This window comes from Periplaneta americana, chromosome 10, assembly GCF_040183065.1.
Source record: "Periplaneta americana isolate PAMFEO1 chromosome 10, P.americana_PAMFEO1_priV1, whole genome shotgun sequence".
Lineage (NCBI taxonomy): Eukaryota > Metazoa > Arthropoda > Insecta > Blattodea > Blattidae > Periplaneta > Periplaneta americana.
Genome location: NC_091126.1, coordinates 84,843,793 through 84,856,111, shown reverse-complemented (window position 1 = coordinate 84,856,111; position 12,319 = coordinate 84,843,793). Strand labels below are relative to the sequence as shown.

At 36.4% G+C, this 12,319-nt stretch overlaps 1 protein-coding gene across 1 annotated transcript in view; it reads right to left on the bottom strand.

The window, feature by feature from the left end:
- LOC138707847 (dynamin-1-like protein) overlaps positions 1-11,825 on the bottom strand; it is a 65,175-nt gene extending 53,350 nt beyond the window's left edge. Inside the window, exons 1-2 of the mRNA XM_069837826.1 lie at positions 11,550-11,825; positions 2,273-2,417 (exon numbers count right to left, since the gene is read on the bottom strand). Coding sequence (XP_069693927.1) covers positions 2,273-2,417; positions 11,550-11,651 — 247 coding nt within the window. The 5' untranslated portion in view covers positions 11,652-11,825. The remainder of the gene's footprint in view (positions 1-2,272; positions 2,418-11,549) is intronic.
- Positions 11,826-12,319: the final 494 nt, after the last annotated feature.

Here is a 12,319-nt window from a genome sequence, read left to right as displayed (position 1 = left end):
CTTTAAAATTGACCCGGTTGTTCTTGATAACCAAAAGTCTAGGGGTTTAGATTTGAGGAACATGCAGGTCAAGGTGTGGGGCCTCCCCATTCAATCCAGCAGTCTTGAAATGTCAGTGTCAGGTGTTCACGCTCATTGCAGAAAAAATGTGCTGGTGTGTCATTATGCATGAACCACATCTGTAGTCTTTGCTGACATGCCACATACTCAGCAAGGTAGGCAATATGTTAATAAGAAAGTCCTGATAACGAGCCCCAGTTAATCTCTATGGTAGCACGTATGGCCCTTAATCTATCACCAAGAATGCCTGACCATACGTTGATTGAGAATCGGTGCTGATGCCTTATTCCTTCAAGTGCATGGGAATTTTCATCAGCCCACATATGCTGATTACGAAAATTCACAACACCATCTCTGCTGAACCCCGCTCATATCCGAAACCAAACTTTTCTTTTCAGTATTCCTTGTGGCGTATCAGTATTCCATGCCAGGGGTGTCAACTATGGTATGATTATCTGGTAGCCTGCTGTATTGTAGGGCAGAGAAATGTATTGTCATAAATGGACATCACATTGAGCACCTCCTATGAACAAGTGTTCAGATCTCAGAAAGTATGTGCTGTAGGACCCATGTTTATTAGACATTTTTTTCTTGTTTTGATGCATACTATCACCTCCTAAAATATTGGATACTTTTTTAACACCCTGTATAAATTGCAATATTTCATTTAATGTGTAAAATATCTGCATAAATTACTATTACGTATATTAAGCTATCTGACAATTTATAGGTCACAACTATTTACAATACAAAATGAGCTCTTGTAATGAGAGTGTGTGTGATGATGCTATAACAAAAAAATAAAAAAAATAAATAAATAAAAAAAAAATAATAAATTCAATTATGCCCCACCCCCCCCAAAAATGCACGATTTACAAAAGCCAGAAAGTTCTATGATTGCTCTGTAAGTTGGATGTAACAGACGAAAATAATGCACAAATAAAAAGTATGTAATATTAAAAATTAGATTCTGCTTACTGTCTGCAGTAAAAACTCTCTATAAATTTATCACAGGATTAAAAGAGTTAAGTTAGAAGTGGTGTATGTTGATGTAACGTATTCTAACTAAACAAAATGTGGTAATTCTACAGAAGAACTAGACCAAAGGAGGCTAATTTTCTTTTTTAACAAATTGCGTACTATGAATAGTACAAAGTACTAAACATGTGACTTTACTTTCCAACACCACTTTCCACAGACTAACCTGAAATTATTCATTTGCTGTACGTACTAATTAATGGATGAATCACCACCATAATGGCACGTGCTGATGAGACATGTAATTTTAAGTAGTACTTAAGTTTGCTCAAGAAGTCCTGGTGCAAATTTTTTCTGAATAGTGGGTGTTCCAAGCCCTGGACTACATCCGCAAGAAAACATTTTTAATGCCTGTTGAGGTGCAAATTTCTGGAAAGTGGGGAGGCCTAGACAGCACTAGCAATGAAGCATTTTCAGTGCCAGTGGCAATAAGAGAGATTGTTAAATATGTCGAAATATGCTCTCTTCTGACAAAACTCTCACTAACAGTTCCCTTGTATGTATTCCTTATTATGGAAGTAATTTAAAGTTTCATTTTAGAAATTTCACTAAAATATTAGCGCAGCAATTACAGTGCAGTTCCCTAGTAGATCACCAAAACTGTATCTTCCGTGTGAACTACTGCCTGCAGTAGGCATTCTGGAGACAACCAATTTAATTCATAGCATTATTTTTACTACACTGATACACCATTAGCATATTTGTGTGTGCATATGTGTGTTTATGTGAGTATACAAGTAGATGAAGTTCTAGTTTCTCACAAGTTAAAACAAGATAATTCACCAAATTAATTACATTCATGTTCAATTTAAGTTCTACCATGACTCTATAAAATAAATTTCTCAGACAGTATGAATGTTAGTATTAGAAATTGTTTATGAATGTAAGTTCAGAGTTTAAATTTAAGTTTTAAGTATTAATCACACAAAGGATTAAGTTCCACAGACATTAGAGCGGAATTTGTGATGACTAATAAAGATGTTAGTGTGAATCTTCTCGGTGTAGGTCTACTGTCTTCCATGCCATCATAAAACAAGTCCTTATTTTCACCTAATGATCCACTCTTCCTGGTGGAACATATTAGCTGTTCAACATTATATTTTTTTTTACAAAATACTGGTTCATACTTAATCACCCATTTCATATTAATATCGATCAATAAACAAATTCTTACCTTCTTCAGCTGATCTGTGTTCTCTGTCTTCCTTGGGACAATACACTAATTGCAACACCAATGGACGTCGAGTTACAATGCCTGTGCCTCGTGGTAAAAATGAGCGTCCAACCAAACTCTCTATCACCGAACTTTTTCCGGAACTCTGAAACATAACCAAGTCAAATAACACTGAAAACAGTAAAAAAATTTTCTTTGCAAATGAAAGGGTCCCATTCTCCTGTGGATCAGTGTACATAGGTACAACACAGCATAGTTTCAAGACCCAAACCACCGAGCATAGAAGAAACTGTCATCTAGGTCATGTGGATAAGTCAGCTGTAGCCGAGCAAGCATTTAAAGAGAGGGATCACAAAATCAAGTTCAAGGACACCAACATCCTAAGTGGTACGCCACACTTCTATGCCAGGTTACATTGGGAGGCGATTGAAATATACAAACATAAAAACAACTATAATAGTCAGGATGCAAGGTCAACAAGGTACTCGGCCCTGAGAAGCACACACACCAAACCCTTTCTCCGACAATTGGACACTACTATAGCCAATCAGAACACTGAAGCCACCAATGCGGACCATGGCGACGACCAGCCACAACACTCCCACACCTTAAATATTGACGTGCTACCAGTCCCAATACCAGTCACTGGTACACACAGCAGATCTCTCCGCTCCCGTGTACCACACCACTGAAGATGTGCACCGAAGTAGTGGACGAAACGTTTGGTTGCATTGCCAACAGACCACGGCCCTCTAGCCCGGATAATACCAATTATAATGACGCCAGCCGTGAAAGTCTACACTCTAATATCCATGTATTGTTCATAACAACATAATCTGTTATCAGTACCTTACTTTATGATGGATGGGTTGCTCTCATATTGTAAAAATATTGTTGGGTAGATAAAAGCAATAGATATTATATATGTCTCAGAAGAATGAAGGCTGTTCTTCAAAATTAAGTTTAAAAGCTGTGTTTCTCAATAATGGAAAACTGCAACACTCAATATGAATTGGTCATATAGTGCAAATGATAGGAAGATACAACCACATAAAGTTGCTCTTAGAAAAGGTGCACTTTAATGAACTCAAGTCGCAAATACAAAGAGTTCCTATGCGGACCGATCCCATTTCAATCTCTACTATCAAAATCTGTTGTTGAGTGGCAGCAGTCGTATGCCAGCATTAGGACAGGTCCGTGCACACTTCCCAACACAGACTGGTCCCACTCTACCCCTTACCACTTAGCTTCCTCAGAACAGGCACTTCTCACAACTGTTATTAAGCTGAAGAACATTACTATCTGGAACCAGTCTGCATAGGAACTCTCTGTATGTGCAGACAAACTCTCTGGCACAGTTCGGGAAAAAGTTTTGTAAGAATTAAAAGAAAAGTGCAGTTCAAATTGGAAGCAGAATACTGTAATATACTAAACCCAAAAGACTCAGTTTCTGCTAACTTTAGAATTCCTAACCTTATTGTTACAAGCTCTAAATCATTGTTAGATGGTGAATTAATCAAACCATGTACTCGATAAGTTCAAATCTATATCCTTATCATGGCGAACTGTAATCAAATGCATACAACAAATGGGAAAAGATTTGAAGAAACGACTAATACAGAAACTAAAATCTCTCATTTGGTTCTTCCTTGCCATCAATGAAAGCAACGACTGCGACATAGCACAGTTAACTATATTTGTGGGGAGCATCGATTCTAAATTTAATATAAATGAAGAGTTATCCAATGTTTTATTGCTATCCTGGTTGAGTGTTAGAGAAGGCCGTATGGTCTTAACTCTGCCAGGTTAAATAAATCATTATTATTATTATTATTATTATTATTATTATTATTATTATTATTATTAAAGTATCGCACATCAGGAGAAAATATTTTTGAAGCTTTGGTCAAAACTATGACAAAATTTGAGTTAAATTGGAAAAACTTATTTCGGTAGCCACAGATGGTGCTATAAAAGGACATGAAACTGGATTAATTGGAAGTAGCATGCTGCACGCTACTTTTCGTGCTGCGCAACCTGAGCACTGCAAAAGTTGCAACTGGAGGTTGGGAGTCTGTTCACACACAAGGAGCTACTTTTGCAGCCGCAGTCTAGGTGCAGGTTTCCATCTCCAAGTTGACTTTTCAATATACTTTTTGTGGTTATGTTCGCATTATTATGAAACTCATGCGATAGCTTACTTATCTATTATTTGCTTTTCTGTCCTAACTAGTATTCAGAAATTGGCATTATTTTTAATATAAAGCTATTAAAAACACCTATATACTTAAATGATAACCAAAAGCATATTCACATAATCAATGTTGGCAACTTTCCTGTTTGAAACTATGCTACGGAAAATTAAAAAAATGAATTATATCGTCAGAAAATATACTCAAGATTGGTTGTACATTTAGTAACTGTTACAAATCATTTATTTTCATCACATCTAACATTAAAATATATCCAAACAATAAAAGTATCATTGGCACATTTGGGTGGCAACACTGGTTCCAACTGCAGCAAAAGTTTCAACAAAACCGATGTCAAAAATGCTGCGGCTGCAACCCTGAGAACCTTGTTCACACGTCGCTACTTTTAAGCTGCGCACAGCACGAAAAAGTAGCAGGAAGCAGGTTCAGCAGCCGCTACTTTTCAGGTTGCACCGTTGTTCACACGTCGCAGTACAAGAGTTGCGCAGTTTTTTGTACTGCAGCGCTGTAAATGTAGCGATGTGTGACCGTACCTTTATAGTCATACACTGCATCATACATCGTGGAGCTATGCCAAAGAAGCCATTTTGAATAATTTGATGAATGTCACAGTGAAAACTGTCAACCTAATCAGAGATCATGCTTTGAGACTTTTGGTAAATTTCAGGAATTTCTCAGGGACAAGAATTAGGATTATAAATCTTCCTTATTGCATCAAAGTAAGATGGCGGAGTGCAGACAGAATGTTACAGAGGTTCCTTGTATTACGTGAGGAAATCATTTGCTTTCAGGAAAAAGAAGAGTTAGAGACTTCCAGAGCTGACTGATCCCAGACAGCTTTGTGATCTTGGTCTTTTAACGGATTTGACTGGTCACCTTAACCATCTAAATGTCTGTTGCAAGGAAAGGACAATAGCATAATTAATATGCTTTAGAACAGGGCCGGGAAACAACCACTCTCAGAGAGCTTAGCTTCTCCCCTTGTCTTAGTTGCTGTTATGCAGAGTGCTCTATTTACAATACGAGTTTCCCGCCCCTGCTTTAGTCTGTAAGAACATTCATGGGTAAATTAAAACAGTTCACTCATCAGATAGAAAATAATAATTTATACCACTTCCCATCTTTAAAGCTGGTACCTAATGAAAACAGATGATTAATTAAAAGATTAGAGTGAAGTACAAGTTGGTCATAAAACAACTCTGAAAGAATTTAGTGACAAAATTAGTGAATTGACATCAATGGAAAAGGAATGTATACTGTCCATAAGTCCCTTTATCTATGAGCCTTTTAAAGCTAAGCAAGAGATTTCGGAATGCAACTCTATTTACAGCTACTAGAAACATAATTTTCAAACAGTTGGAATTTTGGGTGTCGACTTATGGCCATGTTTGGTATCACATATGTGAGAGCACATTTTTAGTGTGATGAACAAGAACAAGACACACCATCTTTTCATTTATTTTAGATCAGCTTATGATAGCAATGACAGAAGTAATCTTTATATTGCAATGACAGAATTAGAGATCCCCAAGAAACTGATTGCCTTAGTGAAAGCTACCATGAAACACTCGAAGTCAAATCAGATACAGAATAGATTATTAAGTACTGTAATTACCAAGAATGGGGTTAGACAAGGAGATTCATTATCCTGCCTTTTGTTTAACACAGCACTGGAGAAGGTTATCAAAGATCAACACAAGAGAAACCATCCTATATAAATTAATCCAGATTTTGGCATAATGCAGAAGATATTGACATAACTGCAAGAACATCAAGAGTAATGAAAGAAGCATTCAAAAGTTTTGAAAAAGCAGCAAGAAAGATAAATTTACAGATTAATGAGGGAAAAACTAAGTACATGCCTGTAACCAAGAGAGAATATTCCAATGAGTCCTCCTCTATTAAAATTGGCTCGTATAATCTTGAAGTTGTATGTAGCTTTACCTACCTTGGATCAGAAGTTAATGCCAAGAACAATGTTAGTTCCAAAATCCAAAAGTGGATAATGTCTGTTACAAATGTTATCATGGCCTCAAAAATATTTGAAGTCCAAATTGCTGTTCAGGAAAACTAAAGTTATGATGTATAAATTATTAATAAGTACAGTATTAACATATGATGCTGAGACTTTAACATTACTGAAATCTGATGAGAGGCAACTTGGCATATTTGAAAAAAGTATCCTGATACATAATTTTGGGCCAGTGGCAGAAAAAGGGGTCTGAAGAAGGAGATACAATCATGAATTATATAACTTATATAATGAACCAGACATTGTTAGATGTACGAAGATTAGAAGGCTGGAGTGGGCAGGACATGTACTTCGTGCCAATGACAGAATGATAAAGAGGATATTTAATGCAGTGCCAGTAGGAGCCAGGAAAGTTGGAAGACCTACGTTAAGATGCGAAGAAGATGCGAGAGAGGATGTAAAGATAATTGGAATTAAGAACTGGAGGAGCTCGGCACTAAATAGGGAAGAATGGAAAAAATTTCTTCAGAAGACCAAGGCCCACAGAGGGCTGTCATGCCAGTGATGATGATGATGATGATGAACAAAACCAAGACTGTTCTCCAGGGTAAAATCTCCGATATTACACTTGTTCATGTTTTGAGTGAGTGATGTTCAAGAACAGAGTGAAACATTGAGAACTTGATGAACAAATTAGAGTGTCGTGTTAGATATAAACAACAGACCAAATGATACTGTAGACCTACTATGTGTGAACTAAAACTGTTCCAGGTATGATTAATCAATACTAAAATTCCATAATGCATGACATATTTATTATATTGTTGGCCTGAGATGTTGACATCTGAATTCAGACGTTCTTCCAACTGAGCCACAGGGGCACAAGTAAAGAAGCATAATAATATGCGGAAAAACTGGCCCAATCCCCCTCCAAGACGTCCTCATGATTTGTGGAAGCTCGTCCAGGATATGTCCACTCGACTGCAAAATGTGATTGAGATTGGAGGAAGATGGACTAAATATTGAATCGTCATTTCATTGTTTGAATTTTCTAAGGCAGATGCCAGTATGCTTGTTTTGTTTATGCCACGAAAGATATTTTTTTGAGTATAAAATTTTTCTTTCTGTCCATTTGCAGCCATAATGTCATAATAAATTGATAAAGTCATGGCATAATGCATTCATGAACCTGATGTTAATTATACCTACTAAAACAGTCATAAAAGAGAGAGCAGCAATTATATTTTCTCTCTATCTTAAAAACAAAAAAACATAAAAAGCACTCGGTGGTGTTCGAATGCATGACCTCACGTCTACCAGCCCGAAACGCTACCATTACACTACAAGTGTAACACATAGAATACTTTAATTATAATTGTATATAGCAGGCATTGTGGTCCAATAACATGTAACATCGCCTGTCTCCGAATTGTAGTGGAGATACCTGAAGAGAACTTAGTATCTAGAGAGCGGCCACTTTTTCTTTTGACAGCTATACAGACCCAGAAAAAAAAATTCAGGCCACCGGAAATTTCCAAAGTTCCAGTTATAACATACTGGGCATGCATGTTATAACTGGAACTTGAAAAATTCAGGTGGCCCAAATTTTATTTCCGGGTTTGTACATAAATATACACAAAATAATTTAATTCCTACAGGAACTACTACAAGATGCAATGTGACTGTAGACAACGATTCGCAAAAATGTGTCAGTTGCCATGAGACTCACATTGAGCATCGCCTTACTATCGTTCATATCCACACTTTGTAATACCGATATTAAATTAACTGTAGTATTGTTACAATGTGAACGCAACTTTAATCATCATCCCGTGAATAGAATAATGAATACAGGAAATTAACATAATCTTACATCAATTTAGACATTATTCTGAGCTCACACAGGCAATCTGTGTAGGACGCAATTAGTAGACCAGATATGTTCACATATGATGATGGTCCTATTCTAGTGTTACTAATATTGTCATACATTTTTCACAACAGTTAAAAAAATGAAACTTAATTAGGTGAAAAGACCAATGACATGATAGTTCTCTGCGAGATAATACAATCTTTAATTCTGCTTTTTTCCTAAGCGATGAAGATGAAACTGTAAATTCTTCCAGTGAACTATACAATTTCATGGCTCAATGATGTGAATGAGAAATTATATTGTCTAGTGTTGCCACAGGTCCTACGTGACTTAATAGTAAAATAAATTAATTAAATTGTTCAATGAATTCTTATTTAGCCATTGAACGACAAAAATCCAGCGGTATGATTGAGATGCTCAAAGAAACGTTTGCAACATTACATGCCTTCCATTGTTAATTGAAATATTTTTTATGTTGAGTTGCAAACTACAGCACTTCCACACACAATTCCTATTACTCAGGCAATCAGATTGACATTGCACTTATCACATGATACTTGCTACTCTTTCAGACGATCAGCTGTGGTTATTGCAGTCCAGTTGATTGGAGGTCGAGACAAGCTTCAAAATATGAAGTAGAGTGTGGGGCAGGGAATTATTAGAGAACACTTTTGCTAAATATGGCTCATATCATGAATGAAGATTTAAATTTGTGACAAATTTTCTTGGTGTAAATGCAAAAGCAAGTCAATGATGTGGATTTCATAAGACTTCAGCACTACTGATTACGTGTTGGACAAGAAAGTGAACAGAAGGGCTGTTGTAACAAGAGAAATTAAACGAAATTACATCATAATTAGAAAGAAGTCCAAAGAAATCTCTCAATCGTCTAGGAGATCAGTGTTCAGTTTCACATGGATCTGCACATACAGCAACAGAATTATTGGAATTATGATTGTATAAGATTTTAGTCATTTGAAGATTGACTAATCTCGATAGAAATGCTAAAATTAATTCCTGTATCTTAACTGGTTGTGAACTCAGAACTGATATTTATTTACTGAAGAAGCATGGTAACATTATCAGAATGTGCGAATTTCCAAGATAAGTGTTTACCAAAGTTTGGAAGCATCTCATGAGTTACATGAGTGCACATTACATGGCCGCATCTATGTCTCAAGCATTAATCTTCCATCCAGGCTGTCTGGATTCGATACTCGGCCATGTCGTGATGAAATTTGTGGTGGACAAAGCAGAGGTTGGAGAGAGCCTTTCTCGGGATATTCCCATTTCCCTCTCTCATTCCACAAACTCACTCCACCTTCCACTCATTTCATCTGCAAAATTTAAAAATAGTCTGCAGTGAAGTAGTGGGGGTAGTACTTGTTTCTGATGCTGATGTAGGAAGAGCTTGGGGCTCCAGGCTTGGGGCTTATCAGGCTATTTGTTTGAGAATGGGACCTGACTCTGTCAGGAGATGACAGGATGGCCCATCTGTCAGTGACGGATTCACAAATACCACCCAAGCCACCTATCGGACTTGGACATGGGCCAACGTATGCCTAAGTACAAGGACCCGCTCTGGGTCTAGCCCCCACCAAGCCATGGCCAGCACATGACATTCGTAATGTTCTTCATAATAGGCCTATTACACAAGGAACACTGGGCCTTGTGTTCAACAATCTATTCATTAATGCAAACTTTTTTTTATTTGGTTATTTAACGACGCTACATCAACTACTAGGTTATTTATCGTCAAAGTATTTCGTCATAGCAAGATGATATATAGCGAGATGAGGCTGTGTATTCACTTCAGATTACTTCTAATTCGTCTTGCAGTTGGAGAAAACCTCGGAAAAAAACAAACCAGGTAATCAGCCCAAGCAGAAATCAACCAAATGCCCAAGTGCAGCTCTGGATTAATCAAAAGCTTGTCTCAGAGCAGACGGACATAATTTCGAACATTTGTTATAATTTAAAACGAGATGAAGCAGTGACGGAATTTAATTACACTCTTAATACTGCCGTTTAATCATAGAGTGAAAAGTACACAAAAAAAAACAAACAGAAAATGGCCAGTAATTATGTATTGGGGGCGCTCGAAACCCTATATAACATGAACGCACGTATTTTAATTAAATTTTGAAAACAAATCTCTTTTCCTATAAAAAGTTATTTCACTTTGGAATCTGTCCATTTCTAACCTCCATTAACTTTCTTCGAGGTTAAATTTTTGGCATTACAGTAATAGACCAAAAGAAACTCCAACAATCCTAACGTGTTGGTTATCATCATTAGTGTTGCAGAAGAGGTCAGAAAGCAATACCGACAACAAATGGGTGAAGTTATTCCGCAAAGCAATTGTTCCAAAATTTTCCAATCTTGTGAAATTTGTTACGTCTAGGCCTATTCCCCTTTTTAATAATGAAAACCTGTATACAAATAAGGAAACAACTACTAAAATGCTGGCAACATTGTCTTTAGACATTTCCTTCTTTACAACCTTCAATAAATAAAGACAAGTATTTTCCCTGGACCAATTCTTAGTCTCGTTGTAACATTAGCAATAGTCCTTGTGTGTTAGAGCTGGGATATATTTCATATTGTAATTCACAGAAATAATCAAACTGGGTACATTAAAATGTAACATATGCATATCGATCTGTGCAAATATTGATAAAACCACTGTAGTTAACCTTTGCTACATGTCGAATGAATCTATGACTGAATAACTCTGATTCCAGCGCACTTAAACTAGACTAGTTGGATAGTGTACTTTAAATTTCATTTTTACATTACGTGATTTATTATTCTGAACCCAGTTAATACAGCTAAACATTGAATAATATTTTCAATAAATATCCACAAAATGTCACTACATATTAATTTTACTTTACCACTACCATAATATCTCGATGAAAATCATGCCATGACGAGCACCTAATAGTCTACTTTCCTGGAAGAAAACTAAAAATTCTGTAATGTCAAAAACGTATGTTTTGCAAATTATACTAATAATTATGTCATCAATTTGACTATAGAAGAGAGTGCGAAGGAATTTCACAATAAATTCAAATTCATGCACAGAGTGTTTCCTGTAATCATGTAATGTCTGTCGCACCATAACCTAATACATGAGGAAATACATACACAACATGCTATTGTATATAACACATATTGTGATCGAAAGTAAATTAGTAAGTAAATAACAACAGTTACCTGAGTTCCAACAACAATAATTTGCGGCAACTGTATTGCATCTGCACCAACAGTATTAAATACATCTTGTAATTTATTTATTACTGGTATCAATGCCTCCATAGTTGATCAATCAAATATTTACTTCTATGAAGCACTATGGCCAAATCAACAGTGCAAATTTATCATTTGTTCATTCCTATGAATTTTGAACCCACTCAACATTTCAGACAAGGACCATTCTAATCATAATCCTAGCTTCTTTCATCTACTGGTCGTCGGTCAGGTCCGTTACAGGCTTGCCAACACACGCCCGAATTTTATAATTTAAAGAACGAAGTTATGTATGTACAATTCAGGTAAGGGAACTAATATTACTTTTACATTGCATGAGGCGCTTAGGAGGGGGAGGGCATGAAAGAGAGCTCCTCCCTGCTATCATGACCTCGGCACTAGAATGAGGTGGTGGGTAAACAATTAATTGATAGCAGGTTGAAACTCGGGGCATTTCTGACGGTTTTGGCAACGAGAAAAATCCCCTCAACCTCATGGGAACTTACATAGACAGTAGGTCATTGCTCTACCAACTGAGCTACTAGGCAGCCACGAAATATATTCAAAGTATTAAATAATATTTTCATAACCATGTGATCACAACAAAAAGAAATTTAATTAATTATATGAGTTGAATAAGCTTATTTTAATTCACGATTAAATGCTCCTTTTTGGAAGGGAAATTTAATGAGAACAGTCCTGTTTTTGTACAGTCACGTCCAAACAGTACAGTACAC